General features: G+C 38.6%; 1 protein-coding gene across 3 annotated transcripts in view; it reads left to right on the top strand.

Moving 5' to 3' along the window:
• Positions 1 to 10113: 10113 nt before the first annotated feature.
• LOC121325539 (SH3 and PX domain-containing protein 2A-like) overlaps positions 10114 to 27995 on the top strand; it is a 64527-nt gene continuing 46645 nt past the window's right edge. For 2 of the 3 annotated variants that reach the window (XM_041268178.1, XM_041268177.1), the window contains exons 1-3: positions 10114 to 10189; positions 14940 to 15016; positions 15734 to 15825. In XM_041268178.1, coding sequence (XP_041124112.1) covers positions 10114 to 10189; positions 14940 to 15016; positions 15734 to 15825 — 245 coding nt within the window. The remainder of the gene's footprint in view (positions 10190 to 14939; positions 15017 to 15733; positions 15826 to 27995) is intronic. The other variant, XM_041268182.1, reaches the window with a different exon arrangement.

Here is a 27995-nt window from a genome sequence, read left to right as displayed (position 1 = left end):
GCTGCCCTCAAAACACCAACAAACTGTCACACTTTTTTTTTGTCTGGTACACCCAAGCTCCAAACAGAACAAAGTACATACAAGTAATATTGAAATATTTCCTTACATTATATTGCCACGTCAACCCCTCCAGTCTCTTTGTCTTCTCAGTCATAATAATATGCTTTACAGGCAGTCTTGTTTGAGAAAAGCATCCATACGCTTTCTGTGTTCAGTGTTGGAATGTGGAAAATGGTTTGAGGATGTATGGAAGATTCTTATTTTTTATGACAAGGGTGGGGGGCTTCTGGATAAAGTTACCATCCTGTGAAGGAATTTTTATATCAAATGAAATTCCTTTAAGTTTGGTTTTCTTTCAAAACAATCACATGCAGTTTGCAAATAATGAGCATTATTACCCCTTGGCTGTCAAGGACTCTTGTAGGGCAGATTATGGAAGAACGTTGACTAGGAGCTTCTTTGGATGGCTCTGTAATTGCTGTATAATGGTACTATAACTATATTATAATTTATATTGTAGGTATATAGACCAGCTGTACTTACCAGGGATTGCCCCTTCAGGTCAGCTTAATAGGTTCAGTCTCACTTACCCATTCATAATGTAGGGAAGGTCTCCAACATAACCAATTCAATGAAGTGTATTAGAACAGACAGCAAATACAGATGTATAAGAAAGAATTCATGATTCTCGCCCCCATCTGGGAGCAAGAGGAGCAAGACAGCTCCCCAGCAGACAACCTCTGAATTAGCTCAATGCTCTCAGAGCGAGCCCTTCTTTGTACTGACATCACATGTGGTTGTTATGTGTCTCTTGTTGCCAGGTAGAGTGCTTGCAGCCACACAGAATAAACTCAATTTCACCTCAATAAACCACAAACAAAAACAACTTAGATTTATACATTTTGTCAATAATAAGAGGAAGTTAGTCTGGAGCTAGAAGCTGTATTTTAACATGTATTTCCTGCTAATGTTAGGTTGTCAGCAAATATTACATGTTAACACATCTCAAACTATCAGCTTGTTCCATCCTACTGAGAGATGAATGGTCACAGTTTATTAACTCTATTTTGCCCCTTTATTTTATGACTCCAGATCAAGGATTGTTTGAACATTTCTGAATAACAAATATGAAAAAACGAAAATGCATTACTTGGGAAATTGAGCTTAAAACTGCAGCTGATTAACTTCTATCCAGGACCAGGATTCAAACCTGAATACATTCCCTTCTGAGCAAATAATATTCATGGAGATGCTGGGATTTAGATAAATAGGAATTGACTAGAATCTATTGAATATCAACAGCTGGGAGTCGCTAATGTAGGAAAACGTTGGAGACCGCTGTTCTGAACTGAGCAGTGTATATACTGTAGCATAGTGGGGTCCTGTGCTCCCTAACCACTGCTGGTTAGTTATTGCCAAACAGCACTGCCTATTAGTCAATTGTGGTGACAGCAGCATACGTCTAGCACAAATAAAGTGATGTTTTAATACAAGCTGAGCTCCACTTCAAACATTTCCTCCAGTGACTTATTTCCTTTACCTTCTTATTCACTTCACAAGCTGGTCCCGTTTGAGCTGAGCACAAACCATAGCCAGGCTGATCTTGCATTTGGATTATTCAAAAAAAAAAAAAAAAAAAAAAAAAAAAAAATATATATATATATATATATATATATATATATATATATATATATATATATATATATATATATATATATACATACATACATACATACATACATACATACATACATACATACATATATATATATATATATATATATATATATATATATATATATATATATATATATATATATATATATATATATATATATATATATATAATTAATATGGTTTTGTATAATACAAATGGTTTTCTTCAAGAAGTAGTCCATATAGTTTGAGTCTAAAATCCAGTTTTTAACTTTAAGACTAAGATTATTAAATGTACTGATAATAACAATGCTAAAACCACACAACAATACAAAACAGTTGCACAACAGCACATTTTTTCTACCAGGAGCACTTTATACTCTTATACATCAGAATACTATCTTCAAAGGAAACTGACAAGCCTTCCTACTGGGTGATAAAATCTGATTCAAATAGACTTTATAAACTTGTCATTTTAGATGAGAGTGGGTGATGTGCCTGCTTTAGTAGCACTTTATGCATCTATATAAGCCTTCTGCTTTCAACTGCTTTAAAGGACTGTACCTTTAAAACTGTACCATTGCTCACTGGGAGTATAACAGGCTATTCATATCTCACTGTTTATGCCAGGAGTGCAAGCTGGACTTGCACTCCCACACTTCAAACACAATCCCTCACTTGTTTCTGAACACAATCTCTTAGTTTTGTTCACCGTTTGGCAGACATGCTTTATACCCTCAACCTTGGCTAGGGGATGATAAAAGCTTATTTTATTGGAACAGTACATGGCTGGAGTGGGTGGGTCATCTCTTTTGAGAATATACTGACAAAATTCCCAATGTTTTCCCTTTCTAACCAATGGCTAACAATTGCAGGTTTATCCACTGCCTGCACAAAGAGACTGGTGCTGTAAGATTTTACTATCGGCAGGAGCTTCTATAAATAACTTGGGGGAGGCAATATTTCAAAATACAGGTATTTACAAAAACAACTTAGAATCAAGGCTTGCACAGGAGTACTGCTGACGTTAAAAATAGTAGTTCAGTGATCAAAAAAAAAAATGCTGCGTTAGTTACCATGGTTTTCTTCACATCCCTAGCATGGATGTGTTGGTATTAAAAACAACGGTGACTCAGACATTAACTTTCTGTGATTGAGGGATTGCAGACCCCAGCTACTTCCAGGTGGGGACAATGAAGACATGGACTGGGGAGGGGCTACTCAGTCGTACTGAAGAGTAACTCATGACCTTGCTCAAGTAAAAGGTGCTGGGCGGTGGATTCTAGGAGATGAGTGTGATTTGAAAATGCAAACATGAGGCTATGAGGAAATAAACACCTGTAAACAACCTATAGGTAAAAATACAGTTTTCTTTTGAAAAAAAGCTCATAGCATACTGTGGTGTACAGAGTTTTTTTAAATATAGTTTAAAGAAAGACAAAGCTAAAGTATAATACAGTTTTGACCATTTCATGTTTGTGTCTTAATCAAAGGCAACGCATGTGTGAAACACAGCGGTCCAGCCTCCAGTTCAAGTCTCCCTAGTCATTGTGTATGACCCACTCGTTGCAGTTTTGTGGTCGTTCCCTTTCGTTCCCGCTGCGGAATGTGAAGCAATCTAGCCCAGGACCCTTGTTTTTATTTTTGTTTCACAATCACCTGTGACCCTCAGAGCTGTCAAGATGCACAGTGCCAGCAGTCGAGAAAAAGCCTGTAGACATGGAAACACAGCTCTGGCCTCGGCACACGCGTGGCAGATAACCTCGCTGTGCCATTTTAACACCGTAAAGCAAGAAGCATCCGGAGGGCTAGCCCTGCTGCTGGCCTTGGAGCTGGTGTGTGTTGTTTGAAAGCTTTCATTTCCCAGTCCCTGCGAAGCCAGCGATGAAACCATGTGCTCCCATTGTGTTTCACAAGTAAACATTGCTTCCTTCTGGTAGCATTTGCCAGGAGGAGAAAAAAAAGAGACAGTAACTGCAGCGTGTTTTTAAAAACTCAGCATTTCTTTCCTATCCAGTGTTTATACAGTAACATGAGCCTAAAAACCTCAGAGTGATGGGATTGACTAAACCCTATTACTGAGTACAGACAGCCGTAAATGACTTGTATCTGATTACGTGATTAAAATACTCCCTGTCTACATGCATTCAGGAGAATCCCAATAGATATATTTTGTCTGATGTTGAGAGTAGCCAGTTTGTTACGCATCACCGGGTATTAGACTCCCTCATGGATGATCAGGTCGTAACAGGCAGTGTGAGTCTGTCAGTAAAGCCAGAGGAAGAGATTGAATCATATGGCTGATCAAAGCAAGGTAGGTGATCATGCACGAGAGTTCAAACACAAACAACATTGATTGCAGTGTGTTCAAGTTTGAAAGTAGATTTCCTCGTTTCCTTTTTAATTTAGTTTGCATGTTAGCTAAACTGTTTGTTTTCTTTTGTTTGGGAAAAGTATGGCCTAAAAATCTATATTTTCCCAACATTCACCAATTAGTGTGCAATGGTTCACTTTTTTTTTTTTTTTTTTTTAATAATAATCAAAATCACATCAAAGTTAGTATCATAGAGTAGGGCTTACCAAGTTAAAATAAATAAATAAATAAACTGTAAAAATTACAAATTAATAACCAGGATGTTTAATTATTTCCAAAAGGATTTATAACATTTTTTTTTTTTTTTTCGGATTAATCATTGTTTTGCAAGTATTGACCCAAAATACATTCATACATACAAAAGAATTGATGTGGCTCTCTCCATAACCTGTGTGTGTATTAGGTATCTGTTATTACTATCAATGTGGGGACAAAATTTGAGAAAATGTCCCCACAAAGATAGTAACTCCTGAAAAAACGACGTTGTGGGGACGTCCGCACTTTGTAAAACACCTTTTTATGAACTAAATATGCCTTTAAAAAAATTTGATGCTGAGCAAATGGAGTGTGTTTGTTTCGATAATCACTAACTCTGTTAGCAGAAGACATATGGCCTGTAAAATATTTCCTCTCCAGCTCTGTGACGTATTATTGTTCCATTATTGTTGTTGTTGAGTCAAGCCGTTTTCATTTAGGGTCACAGCTCATTGCTCTCCTCATCAAGAGGTGTCTGCTGTATTTACATTCATCAACCCTTCCCTTGCTTTGAATTAGGTCAGAGTATTAGGGTTTTTTATTTCATTTTTTTTAAATAAAGAATTGCAGCACAGACTGTATCTGCACAATATATCAAAAAGAGGCATGCATAGAAATCATTGAGTGCATCTAAACACACAGCTTTCTTGAATCCCTTTCCTATTTGCTGCAAGGGCAGGGAGTCTCCCAGCTGTGGGTCTCCAATAGCCATGTGTGCAGATCCACTAAAGAATAGCATTATGGGCAGGGCTGGATACAGCAATATGCAATTCAGCCTTACTTACAATTGGACACAAAATCGTCTTCTATTCCCCCACACCTGCGTTACATTATTGCTAGGTCTGAATTGCACTGCAAAGCCTGACTAAAGCATTTGCTATCAGTGTGTGACACAAGTCCAGGTTTTTCACAGCGAAGCATCTGCTTTGTATGAGTAATTCATTCTGGTCATCTTGTATTTCTGTTTCCAGGGACAAGGCCTCTGAACCTCTGTGGTTCTTCTTTGGGGGGTGGGGTGGGGTGGGGTGGGGTGGGGTGGGGGGGTGGGGTGGGGGGGTGAAAACGCTCTTTGCTGTCTTCTTCCCTTCCTTGTCCAGCCAGAGAAGTGGATGTTCGTCACAGTTAAGAAAAAACACTGTGGTGGGCTCTGTAGGTGTTGAAACACCATCCAAGATGTAAGACAGACAGAAAGGTTCACTTCTGATAGGGTAGAGAGTAAACGATACTGCCCAAAACATAAATAAACCCCCAGGGTACTTGTTAAACATTCTCTCCCACAAAACTCCTGTTTCACCTTTTCATGTGTTTTTTTTTTGTTTCTATGACTCCCACACTTATTTAGTTATCAGGCTCAAGACTAGGATTTGGATAGCACGTCTATTAACAGCTGTGCTGGCTTATACACATTCTTGGCAACTTGTCAGTCACAGCCAATCGGTGAGGTCTTAAGCAAAATGTGCCAAATGGACATTGTATTAAATTTATTGCAGATCCCGAAGTTTAATTAATGGTGTTTGTAGTCTTTATGAAGAAAGAGTTATTGGCTGAGTACATTTACAATCAGAAAGGATTTAGAGACCTTAAATGCACATATAATAGGCACCTTGTGTACATTTTGTGTATACTACCTCTGCAGAGTGCTCTAGTATTATAGGGGAGTTAACCCCATTCAGAACAACAGACCAGTAAACTAATCTGGTCTACTACAGGTACAGTATATCTACATCCATTTATATTTATTTTTCTGTAAAAACACTGAAACTATTTAATATGTTATCCTAGGGTAGTCTTTCTGTTAAGTTAATTGGTGCTAAAATAGATAATGATACTGTAAATGTAACATACATGTAAACTCTGCAATATTTTACAGTAATAGTAATTTGTACCTTATCTATAGCTCATTGAAGGGTCTTTCAGATTGGCCAGAATTGGGTATGTGCGTGCTTCTATAATGGAAAGCAGAATTTCATTTGAAAGTTAAACGAAGTTGACCCTTATAAACCACAATGCCCCTCCCATCCCCACCCACCACTAATAGGACCAAACACATGCAAAAGGCATTCCAGGGTTTTTAATAATAACCAGTACTTGAGCAGTGTGGGCTTGTGGTTGAACACCTGCTCCGAGCTTTCTGTGGAACAGCAAATGGAAAATATGGAAATATTTACCAAGAGCCTGCTAATTGTAGAAATGGGTTTCATTAGGAGTATGTGTGCGATGCTTGACCTACATACTCTTTTACCCAAGCCAAGTCTTTTCATTTTAAAATGTGCATGGTTCAACATTTTTAAAATTAGTAACAATATGAATTTATTGTTAGTTTGTGTCTGTGAGTGTTTGGGGGGGGTTGGGGGAATGGGGTTGGGGTATTGAACTTTGTATACCCTTTCACTTACTGAGCATGTATTCTGCGCAATGTTGGTTTCCCCAGCGCAGAAAAGTCCACAGTTCCACACTGAGATTCTCTAGGGGTGTGAGAGTTAATAAATGATACCCAGCTCTGCCTCAAGTAATGCCTGTGGATTAGCCTGCTATGCCTTTAGCTCTTAAGGCTAATTTGGCGGCTGCTGTTTCTGGGGAATAGCTCTGGATGTCTGACTGTGGACAGACATGACTACATTACTGCAGCTGTTACTGAGCTCAGAGAATAGTGACCAGGGAATGAGCCCAGAACAGTCCACTCCCCTCTCTTTTTTGCTGTGCTCAGTGTTCTGAAAGCTCATTTTCATCCTTGTTCTCATTTTCTTCATTGGAGTTAGTGTCAGCACACTAATTCCTTAAACAGACTAGTCAATAGTCAAGGGTGCCTGGCAACGCAGTCTATGGTTATAATAGGTTTAATTTGATGTGGAATTATTAATAGCCAGGAAAGTGTCAGAAAGTTGGAATGTAGAGGTTAAAACTGCTCATGAATGCCGTCACATTCTAGATGTCTCAATCCTCCTCTTAATCTTCTTATGTCAAATGAAATGTTACACTACCATTACATGTCCCATTTATATTGCAATTGTTTTACTATCAAAAAGTTTTGAAGTAGTGCAGGAAAAAAACAAAGCGCTGCAATTCACTTTTGTAAAACTTTCTGAAAAAATTCTGCTTACGGTTTACTGCTTGGGATTTGTATTTTGTCTGTAATTATAAACTAGTAAAAAAATGATGGCTGGTAATCTTTAAGTAGAACATATAATACCTCATGTTAGAAATACAAATCATTGTTTTTGGGAAACTCAACATGAACTCAACATGTTTTGATTGAATAATGTTCAACTGAAAGGATGATAGTTCTTGAGCCATTACAGAGCCAAAACCCAATTATTTTATAATGTATGAATCTAGTAACCTCAGTGACTTACTGCTGTCTCTAAAACTCTGAGAAATCCGAGAAACCGCAGTGAAATGTGTGGAGATGTGTTCAGGACTCCCACCTGCTCATTGGCGATGGACCCTGGCTGCGCACCTGTTGTGTGGAGTGCTGTCTGGGCCGGCCAGTGCACATTACCTTATCACTCATGAATGAGAATACGCCCAGCGTGCCAGGAATCTGTCTCAACTGTAAAGGGAAGGCTGCCAGCTGGGAACTCAGAACCAAATACGACTATCAGAGATTGTTAAACATGTATTTTCACACCAGTAACAGCGATAATAAAACAGTCTCAATTACAATTTTGTATTTTCTAAATCTTATTGAGACAAGTGGAATATTTTGTTCTTCTCTATTCACAGACAATGTGTGGTTTAATGTCGCTTTAGAGTATTAGACACAATTTAATTACAGCACAATTTTATTTTATAATATGTTATTGTAAGAATGGAAAGAGGGTATGAGTTATTCTGCCATATTTACGGTTAGCAGTATGCTTTGCAAGATAAATAGCTTTCATGTCCAAATTGGATGTTAGTTTATTGAATGGACCTCAAAAATCAGACTGTGTTCCTTTTAATAAAAATACCCATTTTAACTTGGCTTTTTTTTAAATCATTGCCAATGGTTTTTACCCCAGTTTTCTCCCCAATTTGGAATGCTCATTTATTATTTTTATCCTGGTTCACTGCTGCAACTCCCCCTGGATCCAACAGTGAAGCCACCAGACCTGTAGTGCTGGAGGACAATACAGATCTGAATGGCTCCATTGCAGACCCACAGGCACCCTATCAGTCACAGGGGTTGCTGGTGTGGGGTGAACTGTGAATTGCCCTGCTGACCTAAACACTTCCTACCTGGGCTGTGTTCAGCCAACTGTGTGCTGACCCCTAGGAACCCTCAGTCAAGATCAGCAGTGACCTGGATGTGAACCTGTGATCTCCAGGCTATAGGGTGCAGCCTGCACTCCATGTGGAGTGCCTTTACCAGATGAACCACTTAGGAGCCCCTAACTTGGCTTTTTCAAAGGCTGAGGTGTTGAGGTTTTGGCCTTGTGGTGATCCTGGTAGGGGTTTTGTGCACTCATATCTTTAGTAACAATGCTAGTAGTAAAAAAGACAGGACCTCAGATGAGGACCCCAGAAGCTCGCCTCTAGCACAAAGTTAGACGTAGAGCACTGTGACCCAGACAGGACAGGCTGCACACACTGTTTTTTCACCTGGTTCCCCAGCCTGCTGTGGTTACTGGAGCTCCCCCACTCTCACTTCCAGATGTTCTGGCCACTGGTGCCTTCTTCAGCAGTTTTGAGTCCGGAGACCACATCTGGAGTAAAGTGCTGAACTTGTGTTTAAACAGAGGATGCTGCCATTGAAGTTTATTTTCTCTGGCCTGTCCAAATGATTTTTAGGATAGTTCAAGTAAAGACAAAACTGTTTAGGTAGGAGGGGTCATTAGTTCAGTGTCACGCAGAGTGGGTGTGATTTGTTATTTTTGATTATTAATGTTGCTCATTATTTGAGTTTAGTTGATAGAAGGGGTGTGATGTGGTACTCCCTCTTGCTCTATCCAATGCATATGTTAAATTCCAATAGTAAGAATGTATTTTTATTTGACTTTAAAAAGATGTAAAGCTGTTACAGAAAAATGAACTGAAGCAAAAACTAATTGAAATTTGAAAAGTTCAGCTTCCATTGTCACTTTAATTTGTCTTTTTTATTAACCCTTTCATGCAAGACAAAAAAAAAAATGGTTTTGGACACATAATAAATATATCTCATTGAAAATGTTCTCCATTGCTTTATATGGGGAAAAAAGGCATCCTCATACAAGGCCATCATGCATTTGAGTCTTCCACATGCCATTCTCATTGTGTAGAGACTGTATAGCTTCGAAAGACAGCAATTATACTTCATTAGTTTCTCAATGGTGTTGTCATGTGTTTTGCACAGCATTGCAAAAACAAATTATGACCACCTTTCTGGTTCACTTGTGCAATCATTATAATGCAAGCCTTTACAATGGCATCTGCATTCTTGTTTCAGAGTGTTTTACTGGACGGTCAACACCAGCCCATGTCTGTTTTTGAGTGGGAAAATACCCTGGAAATATATGTTAAAAGTACACACCACTGTTCTCTTGTTTATGGAGTAATTATTGGTTGTCTTTTTCTCGTTTGTACTTCAGCTGTCTTGAATTGTGGGTTAAAAGAGGTTTGTTTCATCATGATTAAACTCTTGCAAGTGTGCTATGTGCATTTGAGAATATCTGCTGTCTGCTTCATGCAGATTTCCTTAGGGCTGTTGGGATTTGAAGTTCCCCGGTTAGATACAGAGATTCAGTAAGATGCAATGTTCAGGCTAATAAAGCCATGGGCTCAGATCCAGGAAAGTCAGAAGCATCAGTGACAATCCCACAGCACCTTTTATCTACCATCATGTATCCAGTTTGCTTTTCTCTCTACCACAGATGCAGATCCTGGATAAGTTTCCGATTGAGGGAGGTCAGAAGGACCCTAAGCAGCGTATTATTCCTTTTCTGCCAGGTGAGTTTCTTCAGTCACCGACTCCCCTTATCAAAATGAAAGAAACTCGGATAGTATTCCTGTAATATTTGAGTATGCTTTTCTTAGTCACTGTCTTACAAGCTCTCAAAGAGTGTGCTGGAAACCTGCAGAGGGCAGATAAATGGGCAAAACAAATTAAAACTACAGTAATGCTTTTGAAATGTCAGAGTACTACAGAATGCCTCTATCTGTGGAGGTTAAAGTTATCTTCGTATTCTGTCCAATACATTTTGAAGTACGCTCCTCTAGGTTACAAAGTAGCTCAGAGCTTCTGAAAATGGAAACCTCTGATCTATCACAAATGTTTGTTTGTACCCAGTGATTAAGAAGTATAACAATGATGCATAATGTAAGAAATAAGGGCAATTCTACCACAAACAGAGATGTTTTGACCTGAAGGTTAGGCTGCCATATACATCATGTGATAGCCTTCCCTTTGTAATTTGCAGTTGCAGTCTTTGCTTGTTTGAGCTACAGCTCAGGCTCAGATACAGTGCCAGTGCAGTAGGGTTTGGATTGGCCTTGTCATTAGGGTGGGTCACCTTGCGTGAATAGAAGACTGTCTCCTAGATGCACCATGATATCTGTCTTCAACTTTATAATCTGTCTAAATACAGGCTGTGATTCAGTAAGGGTTATTACGGATCTTTAGAAATAGTCTACCTGTGCGTCAACACCAGAAATAAGCACCTTGGGTTCAGTGGTTGTTTGACAGTGTTTGACAGGAGCCATATGTGCCCACTGAAGGTCACTGAATGTGTGATTGAATTTGAGCATATGTATCATATGCTGTGTGCACACTTACCAAATATATATATATATATATATATATATATATATATATATATATATATATATATATATATATATATATAATACAGCACTTTGTTTATTGATATAAGTTGAATCATTGCTGATACGTTCCTATTGCAAACTCCTTGCACTGAAAGTGTAGTCAGTTGTTACCAACAGCATAATACAGACAGAGTAATAAACTGCAATTAGAATGTTTGCTCTGTAGTGATTTTAAACGTACAGAGCTGCCACACTGCACTTGCTGTACTTGAACCCTGCTGGAGCTTGGCTGTTTTTACTGCACTTTAACTACAGCTGTTCCCTTATGACTCTCGTCATTATCTAGCATCGTAGACACTGACTCTCTCTGGCTCTTCACTCCAGCCTCAGTCTGCATAAACACAGATCATTCCCCGTCTAACACAGCCTACAGCCAGAGGGCGTGTTTGTTGCTGCTTGGGAAGAGTATTCTCTGTGCTTCCGAAGGCACTCACTCAACCCCCAGCACTCACTCCTCACATGACTCCCAAACCGGTTATCAATAGAACTATTTTTAGGGCACCTCATTTGTTTACAGCCACAACCTTTTGTATGCAGTTTTCAGGGTTGCACACCCTTTCCTGACTTGGAATTCCTCAAACCATCGCTGCGCTAAAAATGAAATGTGCTGGGAACAGCAAGGTATAGTAGCAGCAACCGTGGCTTCATGCACATATAGTGCCTGCCAGTGTTCTGGTCAAGCCCTGTGACCTTTCATATAGCATTTATTTAATTGGTATTCAATTACCAAGGGGTTTGGGTTCTTGATTGAACTCCCTTAAAGGTGCAGTAACCAAGGATTTAAAACAAAACTATCAATGTAACCAATGAAATTAATGTATAGTGTTGGGGAAGGGGAAGCAAAAACAAATAGATCCTCTGTGATCAGTGCTATACTAATGAGAGGGAGAATTTATTTATTTATTTTAAAAGCCTTGGTTGATACAACAGGTGTCCACACCACACAGCCTGTTGTCATCTTGGACTTCTTAATGTTATTTTAGGTGAGATAGTCCAAGATTAGTACTAATCAAAGTTCAGCAGTTCGATCTTATGTACAGTCTCTATTTTCATCATGCATTGTAAAATTCTTCGCCTTTAGTTATTCCATATGTTTTCCATTGTGAAATACATTTAGATCTGTATTTGAAAGGGATAAGGGACACCACAGATTCTATTGCTTTTATAAGTACTCTTTTCAGCACTCAAGAAATTGCTCTCATTTGCCTTTTCCTGGATAATTATTTGATAAAATAAACAAAAAGCTGGATGTGTTTGAAACTGTTCTCTGTAGTGAATCCCGTCTCTAGACTAATGCCCGGCCTTAATAAGCTGGCACTTTAGGGACTTGTAGGGATAAAAACTTCCTCCCTCTTTAAATTGAGGAAAATAAATAAAAACGCTCCCATGCAAACAGGATCAGACCTGACATTCCTTCCATGTTTTTCCTTTAACCTCCTTATCAGTTCCCAGATAGCAACTTGGCTGACAATCTCCTGTAGCCGACGTGACAAAGCGAACTACAGCAGTGACCACAGTAAAAGCATAGGAAAGTGTAATACAGCATAGTGAAAGCATAGTAAAGCATGCTATTAACAAGGAAGACCATGGTAAACAATGGTATATAACATGCATAAAATAGGCAGGGGTTCATTTGTGTTGGATCACAGCGGATCCCAGATGACGAACACAGCAGATCCCAGATACAGTTCACAAATGATGAACCATATATATATATATATATATATATATATATATATATATATATATATATATATATATATATATATATATATATATATATATATATATATATATATATATATATATATATAGTTGCAAAACAGAACTCTATGTACATAACATGCACAATAAAAAAGGTTTCCTGTTCCATGAATTGAGTGACAAAATTGTTCTGTACAATATTTTTTAGAATGCGATATCAGTGAGTAAAAAAATGACTAATGTTTTTCACAACACAAATGATGAAACACCAGAAAACAACCAAAAAAAAAAACCAAAACTGCTGTTCATTAGATTAGTCAGCACACCACTGGTATTGTTCACATCTGAAGATTATGTTAAAACATGTCTAGGCAAAGATTGGCATGCAGCTACCGACACCAGCAATAAGGCACAAAATCAAAAAGCCGATGAGAACTTGAAGCATATGTGGAAGCTATGGCAAATAAAGATCAGCACAATAGATCTAGAAACAGAAATGCTAACCCTCTTCCTTAATGATATGATCTGATATCTGTGTGCTTGCAAATAACCCCCTGAGTACAAGCATGAGAAAACAGCAGCATTAGTGTGCTAGCTGTCTCTCAGGATAAACATGCAGGCATCTCATTTAAATCTATGCACTGTTCATCTGGGGTGATCTGCAATCACAAGAGCTCAGAACAAACACACACTCTGAGGAAATTCACTGCTGAAAATGTTTACTTTCCAAGCAGCCTTGCATGAGTTCAGTTTTTAATACAGTAACAAAAACAGCTGTAAGCAATGCCTCGCCCCTGTGAGGTAAGCAAGGTGTATGGACTGTGCTGCATCACAATCAAGAGCTAATGAATATTTGATTAGTTATCAATAGCCTCACATGTAAGTATACTTGGATTGGAAACTCCCTCTAATAGCTCCAGATTGTTAGAAACTGACAGGTAGAGAAGTATGCATACTGTACATTACGTGTGTTTATAGAGGGTGTGGAAGACCATGTGTTCACTTCATGATTAAACAGGATCTATCCGCACACCCATGTCTGGAAATGTTTTTTCGCTGTAACACTGATCACCTCGTCTAATGAGGGCTGAGCTGTTGTAATAGGGGGTGAGGTCAGTGTGTTGCAGCATTCTTAGTCTACCCTGCCCATATGTAAAAACAGTAATGCACTGTACGGCATTCTTTACATTGCCCTCCTTTTTTCCATTCAGCACAGGAATGGAGACCTCAGAGAACACTTTAGTGTCACCTAGTGGCAGATAGAAAAAATACACCTGCCTGCACATTTCAGCTGTGTGTACACAGAACTGCAAGTACAAGCCTACATTATCATCCTGAGTAAATTATTTCTACATAATTAATTCCTGTCTGTATAAAAGTTAGTTATGCCAGGTTTAATAAGGCAAGTTTCTGCTTTTTATACTGTTTGAAGTGGTGTTTTGGTGAAGGAAAAAGCTGCTTATCTTTAGTGGTGCCTGTATGATGGTTTGAGCAGATACCATTTTGGCAGCAGATCCTCTATGCAGTTACCTGCTCTGTTTGCTGTACCACTGACTTCTAAACGTGGGCTTATGTTTCAGTGTAATGTATACACATTGGTTTGTTAATGGCAAAACAAATATTATGTTAATATTACACTTATTACTTAAAAGGATGGTTTAAAATTTCCACTACAAAACATGTTGTAGATAAAAGGGGAATAATTCATTTTCAACAATAAACACTTTTAATATATTAGCAAGATTAGCACTATGCTTACACTGGCAAATTTAATAATTTCCTGCATGTGCTTCTCCATTCTTCATTGCCATAATAGTTTGTATGAATGTGGTGTGCAGTAAGGGCAGCTAGAATATAAAAATATCTAGTATACATATAAAAGCAAACATTTTCAAACCCTTTTGAAGACTGTTACTACAACTAGAAATAAGAAAAAGAACAAACCCTGTTAGATAAGTTACAAAAACAAATTCTTAAAAGCATGGCTGATAATTCATTCAGCACATTCAGTGACTGATTTGCAATGTATATAATAGGCATGGTGACTGGGTTCTGCACATGGGTTAAACACATGTGCAGAACCTGCAGGTTTTCCCTGTCTCAATGTCTGGGGTCTTCATCCCATGCTGTGTCTGACAGGCCCCTGAGTGTCGTTTTCTTTTCCTGGCAGGTAAAATTCTGTTCCGGCGGAGCCATGTCAGAGATGTTGCCATAAAGAGGCTGAAGCCGATTGATGAATACTGTAGGGTAAGAGAGCAAATATCACTCAGTCTGTACATCCTGCCTAGAGGAACATGCCATCTTGAATGTGACCTTGTGACCTGGAAGTCTGCTGTCTGCACTGTAGCTGCTGTCAGGCAGACAATGCACAGACTTTCATCACATGACTATTCAATCTTATCTGCCGGACACTTGCATTCCTTTTATAGGTCTCAAAAGTGCAGTTTTGAGAGAAACACATGCTGTAGCAAGCATGTATTTTCATTTTAAAGCATGTTACCTAGTACTACACTAGGGTAGATCAATCTCTTTTTAGATGCCTTGCTTTCGGATAGTTTTGTAGAACGAAAGTGCATATTTACTTAATGCAAGAGTGATTACTGAACGTGTGCTCCTGTGCTATCTTCCACCATCTGTTTTCCTCTTGTTGACCTCGTATCAGGCTCTGTCTTCCCTTTCTTGAGGTTGTTCTTGATCGACCCCCCTTTCCTATGAAGAGGGAAGTCCTTTCATTGTTAATGACACGTCCTCGTGCAAGATAAATATGATTGAACAGAGAGCAGAAAAAAGGCTGAAATGTAAATTTATTTTCAAGGGCCATGTTTAATTATCTTCTGCATTATTTGTATTCCTCTCCTAATTCTTGTTGTTAAAGTGCTCAGGGTTGAGCAGTTCCTACACCATGCCTGCTTGTTGCATTGCATCCTCCATTTCCTCAGTCTTTTGCTTCGTCTTGTTTCACAGTCACTGGTGCGGCTCCCATCCCTTGTCTCCCAGAGCGAGTACGTGCTGCAATTCTTCGAGACCCGGCCCGATGACCTCAACCCCCCGAAAGAGTGAGTTTTCTTAACACTTAGGTGGCTGCCTGCCTGCCAAATGTCGCAGGCCGTATTAAACCCATCACTGCTTCTAAACAAGCAATACATTTAGAAAATAACGGCAGTGTGTAGTGACAGCAGCACAAAATGCAGTGCAAGAGCCAGCATGGTGTGGCTCAGCTTCAGTTAATCAGCAGTTACATGAGTTTCATGTGTTTAATTGAAAGCTGCAATAATACCCTAATGACAGTACGGTATTCAGCAGTTGAATCGGTTGACTTCACATGGTTGAAGAATCTCTACTATCGCACCTTTAGGGTAGATGTTTTAAACAAAATATATATTGTAATTAAAGGGTCTGAGGAAAGTATGAACTCTTATTATGACAGTTAGTTTGTAATTACTGTTTTTTTATTGCTGTAATGTGTCAGTGGAAATACAGATATGTTTCTCTCTGGTTATTATCTGAGGGGGCTATTAGCATTCAAATAACTATTTGTGTTAACTAAAGGTAAGGCAATCTTAAACTGAAGTGTTTTCTGAGTCATGAGAAGTTGGTTTTGAACAGAGGAAGCTGAGCACTATTTGAATTTCAGTGAGGCTACAGCAGTGTTTAGTGCATTGAACTGTGTCTTGCTTGACGTTGATTTCATACTCTGGGAATTATTTATTTTTTATCTCTGAAGTGCTTCAAACTGAATTATGCGCTGAAAGATGGCATCTCTTAATTAGAGATGAAGCTTATTGGATGTTATCTTCAGTCTATATTATGGGTGGGAGTGCTTATCTAGAATACATTTTAAATATATGTGCATAACAGTTTGCTATATTCTTGGAAGGGATTGTAAAGCAAGGCTCGGTGTGTTACAGGAATGTGTTTTTTTTAGTAGCATGCATCATTTATGGTTAGGCTCTGCGACCAAGTAGAAAAAAAAAAATGCCTGAGAGATTATTAGATGAGTGGTTTGTGAAGGGAACTGTCAAGAGACGTAACAGTCACAAAAGATATGTATGGGGAATAGCTCACAATGTTAAAGTATATGTAATGTAAGCAAACATATCTGTTAGTCATATATATAATATATATATATATATATATATATATATATATATATATATATATATATATATATATATATATATATATATATATATATATATAGTCCTGATTTGCTTCCATATAAGCTGATAAAGCAGTTCATTAAAGCATTAATCTGTGTAAATACATCTGTGTTAATAAATTCCTGTAGTTGCAAGAAGTTCCAAGCTCCCCCCATTTAGGGCACATTTTGTTGGTCCCCTGACTGGCCAAAATAGAGAGACTTCATTATACATACACCCTTGAAATCTAAGTGTCTTAGGCTTGTTTTTTGCATTAAACACTGCATTCACAGCACTGGAGAGCTCAAGAGGACACAATGCATGTTCTTACTCATTATTATCAGAGGGTCTATTGGCATTTAATAACTATTTGTGTTAACTAAAATATTGTCGATGGCACTTTTGTCACCTATTTCCACCTGAGCAGCTGGATGTTCTGCACCAATGTTATTTGGACTGTAGGCAAAGGCACCAGACATGAGCCCGCTGCACTCAGGTAATGGATTGGTTATGCTTTCTCCTGGAACAATAAATCAGACCTGAAACACGTAGCTGACAGTCACCCGGGTATGGAGCTGAATCAGTTCCACCGGTCCAGATGGCTGGATCAGGCAATATCAGATTCTAAAGAATCCAAAAGTCACAGCCACTCTGACATCGTCATGATGTCAATCAACCAATAGGAACTGAGGAGTGTCACCCATACATATTCATTTTATCAGCCAACAGGAACTAGGTTAATGCCATCCGCACTCCAGATAGATTACGAATATGTTTTAGAAAATAAAAACCCAGCACAACTGAGCCTGAAGTGACTGAACGAATGGAAGCTGGATCCCACTTGACTTTGGGGACTGGTTCAATGGCTGGGGAGCTCTTCCCACCCTTTGCTTAGAGCGAAGATCAACATGAAGATTTGGAAATAGAACAAGACTGGGAAAACTGACCTTTCTCACACTGTAGGATTCCTTTATGCTTAAGCGGGCGGACACGATATCCCACTTCATCCAATAAAGTGTCTGCTTTCTGAACTGCATTGGTAGTATACAAGTATGAACTACCAAGACAAAAATGGAGGGGGCCCATAGAATAAAATCATTTAAAAGTTAACATATGTGTGATTTTACAACAAACCCTAAAACTGAGGAAATCAGGATGCCATGTAGACTCCATAAATCTGTGAAAGGTCACACAATAGCATAATAGAATCTATATTACTTTGACATGAGTACTGTACTATGTCATGAAACCATTTCACTAATTTTGTGTCCTTTCAAACAAATTATTTGCACCTGAGCTGATTTATGGCTGCAGTAGCAAAGGGGTTGAATACTTATGCAACTGAGATTAATCTGTTTTTCTCTGTAAATCTTAGTTATTTATGTTATGTATGCAGTTTTTAACTTTATCAATGTGGAGTAGTTTGTGTAGATTCTACATGTAAAGTCTAATTTGAAAGCATTGTGGAGTACGCTCAGGTGCCAACAAACTGAAAACTTTTTAGGGGGGTGAATACTTCTGCAAACCACTGTAGAATAAAACATACAATGACTACCCACATTGCTCACAAGAAACTGGTCATCCGTACTTATTAACTTACAAGCAAGAGCAACCCTCACTATGGATTGCAGTTAAGACACTGAATACCTGGGGGTAATATATTTCTTGATCGTATTATAGCATGCAGACACAATAAATTAAAAGGCCGTAGTCTGCTATGGTCTGTTGATGTGAGATAGGTATTGAATTAGATAAGGCAGCTTGGGTTTTCCAACATGATCACCATACAGTGGGGAACTTAGACCGCCTGCCAAGCTGTAAACCCCAGATCACATGTCATCGTGTGTCAGCCCAGTGCCGTCTCCACAGCTTGGGGAATTACCAAAGCCATTCTGCACCACTGGGATTTCACGGGTACTATGTAACCTTCTTTTGTTTATCCAGACACAACTGAAAGATGTCATTGAAATAGGGAAGGCAACACCAGGATAGATTGATCACCTTCTTTGTTGCCCAATCTGGCTGACCAGATGTATCATGACAGTTCCTGCAGGGGGAGAAAGAGGTGTGAGAGCTGAAATGATGCTGGATTCATATTAATCCAGAAAGTGCAGAGAGGTTAGTGTGAAATGGGAGTAAGTAAGAGGTCTCACTTAGATTTTAACCCAAGCCATCCAACTTTGGAGATGGAAATTTCATTTCATGTTGAATTAGGTTGTTTTTCCTTATCCCTTTTTTGTATTTATTTGGGGCAGTGTGTGTAACAGTGAAGAGAATGCTACATTTGAAATAGATGTGCACTGATAACGGCAATCCTATCTGCTTCAGTTCTGTTTCTCCCAAACTAGACAGTTACATTTGAAATACATGTGCATTGATAGATGCAATCATAGCTGCTTCAATTTTCTTTTCATATGATGATAAAGACAGTGCCGTCTCTGTCTTTCAATCTGTCTACTTCATCAAATACAGGGTGAGGAGGAGGAGAGTGCAGACAAAGGCAGCCTTTCAGGCCTAAAAAACAGTAGGATTTTTCCAGATGCAGTCTTCTGCATTTAAAAGCAGATATTAAAATGCAAGAGTTTGGATATTTCCGGTCAGAACGCTCCCCAGCCAGTGAAGGCTTGCTTTCCCCGCTGAGAGCCCCACTTTAACCTGGGGTTGGGGTTATTCATATGTCCTGCAGTGTTGTGAGCTTCTTGGACTGGGGAAACACAAGTAGTCTGTCACAGTGACAACCACAGTTAAAATAGTGATAATTGTCAATGGTGGGATATTTAGTTGACAGTGGAAGAAAGTGGTGTGGTGGCTGTTTTGTTTTTATATGGAAAAGAGTTTGCAGTAAAAAGGTATCAAACTGACATCAGCACTATATTGCACCAGGCACTTTAGACCCCCCCCCCCCCCCCCCCCACACAATCTACATTAAAACTGAAAAAGAGAACCACAAGGAGCCAAGAAAATAGTGCAATAAAATCACATGACGTCAACAGAAAGCATTTCCAACCCACTACAGATGTCAAGAGCGTTAGATGAAAAAATATGCCTGTCAGCACATTAACCCAGTCATTCGTTCCTAGCACCCGATGCCATTTCTTTCAAGCCATGAAAAAATCTGTGTTCAACAGTCTCAACAGAGAGCAGCTGCAGTATCAGTCTATACAAAAAGCATGAGCAAGAAATGAAAAATGATAAAATGTAATACAGTATTGCACACAACATTGAAATGCCTTCAGAAATCCAATAACTGATACTAATTAGGAGATCATCATGGTTGCTCCCTGTTTATAATTTAACAGCAGAAGCTTAACAAGTTAAAACCTTGAATTCGGTTAGCTAAGGAGACAAAGGGCTGCATTTATAAAGCATTAGGTTGCTAGTAAGCACACTGTAAAGGAATGCATTAATTTGCATGCCTCAGAATTCTTTGTGAATTCAGGTAGAGAGTGTGAAACAGCACTGGGCATCACATACTCTATGGCTTTAAAAAAAGGAAAAGGTGGGAATGTACTTCACTCCACTTGAAGCTCTTTGTAAAATGTCTGCTGCGAATAATGAAAGGATTGGAGCAGGATGAGGTGTCATGAATGTATCGATATAGTGTGATATGCAAGTACGGTAATAAAGTATTTTGGAATGAAGTGAGTCAGGACGCAGTTTATACAGAACAAGACCTCTAATAGTACCGGTAAACTGCTTTATGAACAGATTTCATTGATGCCAAAAGCATGCCTAATGTACAGACAGTATAATACAGTTATGGGGGGATATCGCATGGCTTGGTCCTGACAGTAATCATAACCTCGGTACTTCAGAGCACACTGGTACTATTGCAGTCTGTTTTTTTTTTTTATTGTTTTACTGTATTGCATTTCTGTTGTTCTGCATTCTATTGCATTGTCTCTGCTTCGTACTGATTTATTGTAGTAGAATATAAAACACTGTTTAAGACCTCGTCCCCCATAGGGACTGTATGCAACAATTCGTTCATTGGTAATGATTCCAGACCAAGATGCACGTGGCTTCAGTCACCCTACAGTATTGCCAAACAGACTGTAGAAAGTACAGTTGGAGATTTTTTGAGAAATGTTGTTTTAGCTGAAAAAACACAATCTCCTCAGAGCTTTCCTCAAACTGCAATACCGGGGCCAGAACTACTCAAGCAAACAAACACGTCATCATTTTTTAATGACGCTAGCAGCAAGCTTGTTTAATAACAGGTTTCAGGCAGGGTGAATACAACATTACAAAGCGCCCACATGTTCATGGCCTATGTCCAGCTCAAGCATAATTTTTTAAGTCCTCTCTTTGTCAGCTTAACTTGCCTGCGACCTCGCGTTTGTTCTTCTATTCTCTTCTTTTAGAGTTCAGTCATCCTTGACGCAGCTGTGGCCTGATGCCAGTAGCTTAGCTTTTTTTCTACACAGAGATGTTTAAAGTTGAACCCGTTTCAAAAAAGATGACGATGGATGCCCTGGCTGCGGCTCATGGTTCGATCAATTAAAAAGACGTAGGGACATTTCTAGGAAAAGCGCTGAAGTCTTTGGAGCCCCAGGGTTTTTAGAACTGAGATGCTGGTAAAGAGCTTGAAGTTAGTTCAATGACTTTCTTGTTTAAGGTGGAGGCTAATGGTTCCTGAAACACTGCTGACAAACAACTAGTGACACCCAATGAAAGACAGGCCTTATCAGAGCATTCTCACTTTGCTGCTTGTTTGGCAGTATTCAACAAATGAAAGGCATTAATATCGTTGTTTGAAGTGACAACATAATTACATTAATTTAAGTCTTTACAAATAGGATATGCATTTACATATTGGAGCACAAAACTCACAGCAGCCTTGGCTGGTTACCTCGGGGATGAGGTATGGACAACATATGTAAAAAGAGTACATCTTGACAAAGAATTAGCATGAGGCTGAGGTATAACTCTGCTGAAGGTTTTTGTTCCTCAATACCACCACTAGTTTCCAGTGGGGTTCTGTTTATATTTTTGTTTTAGTAGCTCTACCCAGACTAGACCAAATAACTACATAACGAGGCCTACAAAAAGTCAAAATGGAATAGTAAGTTAACATAAATGGTCCTGGTATTTTTTTTTAATAAATCATTTTTAAATAGTCTACAGAAAATATATATATATATATATATATATATATATATATATATATATATATATATATATATATATAAATTAGACACAGTTGAGTGACAGGTGGGGCTCTATCTAAAGGGACCCTAGTCCCAGGACGATAGTTACACGGTCAAGTAGATAAAAAGCAGGTTTATGTACTCTGTGCATTTGTGCATGTGTGTATAGGCGGATCGTGCCCTTCAGTTCAGTCCTTCTACATATTTAACAACCTGGATGGTATGCATGCTTGAAGCCAGCTGGTGACCTCCCTACAGGTCTCTCTGTAGACAGCCTGCTCAGCCCGCAATCTCCTCTTGCACAAGTGCCCAGCAGGTTGGCTTCAATGCAAGCTGTAGGCTCCGTCACACACAGTTCTAATACATCCTGTTTTCACCTTGGTGAAAACATTTATTCCCGCCTGCTCAACCCCATCTGAAGCCAAACTGAAACCAATTAAAGCTTAATTGCCGCATACACAGGCACACAAGCAGCAGGACTTTGAGCTGTGAATTGCCAAACAAAGCAATCCATTGTGAAAATGACCCCGACTCTCATGTGTAACACAGCATTGAGGCATGCAGCCGTGTTTATTTTAGAAGCCAAACCCAAGAAACAGCTTCAACAACAACCAATACTGAAACAAAAGAGTCATCAAAAGCTGTTTAAAATTGCATTGCAGACTCGTGAACTGTTACAAGAAGTCCCCGTAGCTTGCAGCTGTCAACAGAGAGAATGTTTCATTATTGGATCACTGTTATGGAATAAATATAATACTCTGATGGGTTATTTCCTTCTGTATTTAGTATCCCTTTTGATTTTAACATATTGTAACAACTACCAGTGTTTTAATGGAAACAAATAAAAGGTTATACAGTGACCTCATGCAAAATGATAGCTTAAGTAAATTCGTGCAGGTTCTTTTATTTGGATAGCCCTTCTATAGACATAAATTGTATTTAGTTTTTCTTCTGTTTTGTCCTGTGCCACGCTTTGATATACATTTTTAATATGAAAGTGTTATATTAATAAAGTATTGATTGATTGATTGATTGTTTTGTAGTGATAAACTTCAGCTGGGTTGCAGTCACAGTGTTTTATTTCCTTAATTAAAAGTTGGAACAAAATCCTCCCAGCTCAAGCAATGCAAGTAACCCAACAATGGAAGCTGGCATGAAGTGACTGCTCCACTCACCGGCAATCATTGCCAGAAAATGGAGGAGATAAAAACCAGGAGTGTCTGTGTGCCTGACCTCAGCTGGAGACTTCCTTTAAGTCTCTATGCACTACCCCCCCCCCACCCACTCACTGGGGATGGGGTTAAGACACTGTCTATTTGATAAGATTTAACAAGATTGCAGGAGTGTGCATGATGTCCTCCCAGCTGGTAGGGGGCCCCACAAGTTGTCAACACATGATTAAATGTGAACCTCAGCAGCATCTCAATACAGTCATGGGTTCAGCCCCATTCTTTCCACTCATGGTTTCCAAGCTTTTAGACTTACTGTGCAGTGCACTTTGCTGTTGCGAATGAACAGTATGTTGCACGCTTCTGCACTGGTACAGGTGCATGCACAATGTACAGAGTATGGTGTTGTTAGCTCAGTTGATTACACAGGTGGATGTTCTGCTTAGCGAAGCCTGCATTCACTCCACCTGCCATCAGCTTAGTAAAGTGTGGAATAAGAGGACATTGGCCTTGTTCATCTAGTGTCCACATGGGGGTGCAGTGATAAAAAGACACTACATCAACTTTGAAACACACAGCGCCAACAGGCCTGCTTCTTTATTAAAGAAACAATGGGGTATGTTCCAGAGATAGCAGAGGCGTGGCTTGTGCAGGTGCTGTTCATTTTTTATTCAGCTTTTTTAAAAGGCCACAGGAACTTTAAAAACACCTCTGAGTTTCGGTGACTTACATCCACCCCCAGAGGAAATGAGCAATGAAACCAAAATAAAACAAATGAACCCGTTTCCCTCCAGCTTTTTTGACTTAAAAGGACTGACTTGATCAAAAACAAGTAGCTTGAAGGCCTAGCACAAGAGGAAGCAATCAGAGTGGGTTCCAGCTGACTCCCCCTGCAAAGGAGCTGGAAAGCAGAAAGAACTGCAGTGGCCTTAGAGTCTGTTTGATAGGGGTGTTTAAACAGACTCTGCCACCGCGTTGTTCTTCGACATCAGTGTTATTTTATTTGCACTTTCACAATAATGTTTGTCAAAGTTTAATTAGTATCACTTTAATTACACTATGTAACACAATTTTTGTTCCTGGGTAGTAAGTGTTATTTCCTAATTGCTTATGCCTCAAAAGTATAGAAAATGGCTATTATTCCCCACAAACTTTGCTTTTGTGACCAGGACAGTGATATTTCAAAATATCACTATTTCCAATGGGAAAACGGGCAAATGTGTGTCTTTTCGTTCACATAAAGTCAGAAAAAAACAACATATGAATCCAAATTAACATGTATTTATACTAAAGTAATACAAAAATGACTACAAAAGATTTAGAAGTGAGTAGTTTTTCGAGATTTACGATTATACTGTATTTACAAACTACTCACTTCTAAATCTTTTGTAGTCATTTTTGTATTACTTTAGTATAAATACATGTTAATTTGGATTCATATGTTGTTTTTTTCTGACTTTATGTGAACGAAAAGACACACATTTGCCCGTTTTCCCATTGGAAATAGTGATATTTTGAAATATCACTGTCCTGGTCACAAAAGCAAAGTTTGTGGGGAATAATAGCCATTTTCTATACTTTTGAGGCATAAGCAATTAGGAAATAACACTTACTACCCAGGAACAAAAAAAAAAAAAAGTGTTACACGGTGTTATTATTATTATTATTATTATTATTATTATTATTATTATTATTATTATTATTATTATTTATTATTAATTATACTGTGACAAATAATATTGTGACAGTGCAACTAAAAATACATTAAAAGTAAGCTGTGTTACGCTACACAACATACCTCTTAACATTGCTGTTTGCTGGAGGTACAAATCTACAGCGCGTATATGTAGTGAATCATACCTTGCAGAATAAAAGAATATTCCTAACCATGTTGAAGTACTGTAGTGGGGGTGTCATGTGTGGTGGGCTGTCAGTACTACAGTAAACAACAGGTGGAAAGTGTATACAGTACTACCTTTCCCAAGAGCCAGTAATTGGTCCTGCAGTTGATTGATACTCGTCCAATTACAGTTCACACAAGCCATTCAGTCTGGGATGCTTCATCTCCCACAACATAAGCTAACACTGTCTAACGTCTCCAGTCCGACGACTGTTGTTAGGCGAATGAAATGCCCACCTTGTGGAAGGAGGCCACCGTATGTAGAAATGCGACATGCCAGCCCCAGGTCACATTGCTTGTCATGGTACAGATACAGTACCCCTGAATGAGATTAAAGAGCCATCTTCTCCCTGCTGTCTGAAGGGTGTTAGAACAATGCTGCGGTACATGTGTGGATCAGCTGTGAGAATCCCTGTCCGATAAAGGAAGGCAGGAGGTACAAAGCAGTAAGCTACTGGTCACCAAATAAACCAAGTAAGCTAAACTAATCTGCATTTCCACTGACAGCAGAGAGTGTGTTCAATCTGCACAGAGGATGGAGAGCTCCTGTCTCCATGACTGTCAAAGCGGCACATGTTTTATTACAACAAATAATGTATACTAAAACTAAACAGAAAACACTGCACCCCCTTGGAAAGCAAAGTGCTGAGTTAACTTGAAACCCTATTGTTCTAGCTGGCAAGGTCTGTGTGTTGAATTTGAACCAGGCCTGTATAGAAATAAGCTCCCAGGAATTGATGCTGCTGCTGCTTTCAGAAATGAACCACAACAAGCTTCCAGCTGGCTGCAGCGGAATCACTTATGTGTGCTGGCCAGACATTCAATTGAACCCTTCCTGTCTTGGAGCTGCAGAACACGACTGTCTTGTTTAAACACTGAGTACATGCGAAACATACAATGGTAGTTGGGCTCTTTTTTCCAGAGCCATGCTCTGTCTCAAGCGAGCATAAAAGTTTATGTTAAAGGGAGGGGCTGATTTGCTGTAGTTAAGTGCTTGTGAGTGTAAAAGGTAAAATAGTCAAACTTCTGCTGATATTAACACTATCTTTATTATTACTTTGATTGCTCCAGAGGCCCTTGTTCCCATGCTGTGCTATTTTTCTCAATGGGTGCCTTGGGATCATCAAGTTCAGAGGGAGTCTCTGACCCACACATGCTGTGAGACCCAGGATCTCTAGGTGTCTCCACGGGGCCTCTACACACCACACTACTCTGACTGGGGTGTGTAGGGGCCCTGTGGAGACTCTCTATATTAACATGCAGTAGTATGCTAAAATTGCTACAGGTAAATAAAAAAAAAAAGATACAGGTTCTGTGGAAGGACTTAGAATTTAATTATATATATATATTATATATATATTATATATATATATATATATATATATATGTGTAGTTCTTCAAAGAAAATTCATTTTAAGTAATTAAGTTAAGACTTCACGTTCTGAAATGCAATCCTATTATATTATATATATATAGATATTATATATATATATATATATATATATATCATATAATTATTTTCTTATATATATATATATATATATATAATCCTAACGTAAATTTCAGAATACCTTAATTAACAAAAAGAATTTTCTTGAAGAACTACACTGAAATTTAAAAATGCACTAGATCTGTTTCTTTAACATGATAAGGTGTTCGTTTTATGTAGTCTTATTATAGTCTTATTAAAAAGTAAATTATATATATATGTTGACTTTATAATATATATGGTGAAACTATTTGTGCAATACAGTAGTTGAGAAGATTCAGAGGTATGTTAATATGAGTAAAAAAAAAAAACCTTAAGTGAAAGTTCCCACCAGAGGGAGCTAAAGGTTCTGTTTTTTTCCCTTCAAAAATAAATATCTCTCCCTGCTGACTGGAGCCCAATAGACACTGTGCACAATGGTCCTGTGTTATTAATTGGACGAAGAGACAGCTCCCATGTGGAGATTAGAGGGAAGATAAATACGTCCAATGTCTGGTTATATTTTTTATGAATTTTGGCCCAGCTTCCTGTGAATCCCAGATTTCCAGTGGAATGAATTCCTTGAATTCCTGATGAATTTGGGACGGCATCTGCTTGTGTCAGCAATAGCAAAAATATCCTGTACACCTATCCACGGGGTTAGTGTTGTGTATTTTAACATTTAAATTCATGGAGAAACACTGTGTGTGGAAACATTTGTGCTAATGTGTTTCTTTTTTTATACTTGGCAACAGTAAAATAGATAGATGCACACGTTTTGGTATTCAAGAAATAAAAAAAGTCAAATCTCATTTCTGAATTACTCACTCACTTTAAGACCACACATTTTTGTCTCACATTGCATTGGATCTGTAGTTCTGTATTTCCTTTGTTTCGTGATTTCTACTGGAGCTGCAGTGGAGAGAGTCTGGTCAGACATCCATGCTCTTCAACAGTGTGCACTTTGGGATTTGTATGTCTGCAGAGAAGAATAATAAGAGAATAGAATAAGAGAATAATGAAAAGAGAGAGATTCCTTCAGTGATGACTTCCTGTGCTGTACCTGCAAATCATCCTCTCTCGAAGGGAAACCCCCTCCATACACAAGCTACCTTCTACCTTACAAAAAAAATGACAGGGCGCCAGTGTGCGAATTCATTTTCATAATTGTTGTTCTCAAAAAGTAATCTTATCAAGTCAATAGCCTCCAATTTGCTGATTTACCAGAGAAGGAGTCATTACCAGAAAAGGAGTCACTACAGTTACTGATAATTGGTGCTAAACTATTTTGACAGTTAGCACTAGAGATCCTACTGGTGCTAAATTATCAAACAAGTTCCCACACCACTCAAACCTTCTCTTCTGTGTCTGTGGATGAGTGTGGGTGGGTCAGTCCAGAT

Source organism: Polyodon spathula, chromosome 13 (genome assembly GCF_017654505.1).
Source record: "Polyodon spathula isolate WHYD16114869_AA chromosome 13, ASM1765450v1, whole genome shotgun sequence".
In the NCBI taxonomy this organism is placed as follows: domain Eukaryota; kingdom Metazoa; phylum Chordata; class Actinopteri; order Acipenseriformes; family Polyodontidae; genus Polyodon; species Polyodon spathula.
The sequence above is the reverse complement of the archived record's forward strand: the minus strand, read 5'-3'. Positions and strand labels throughout refer to the sequence as shown.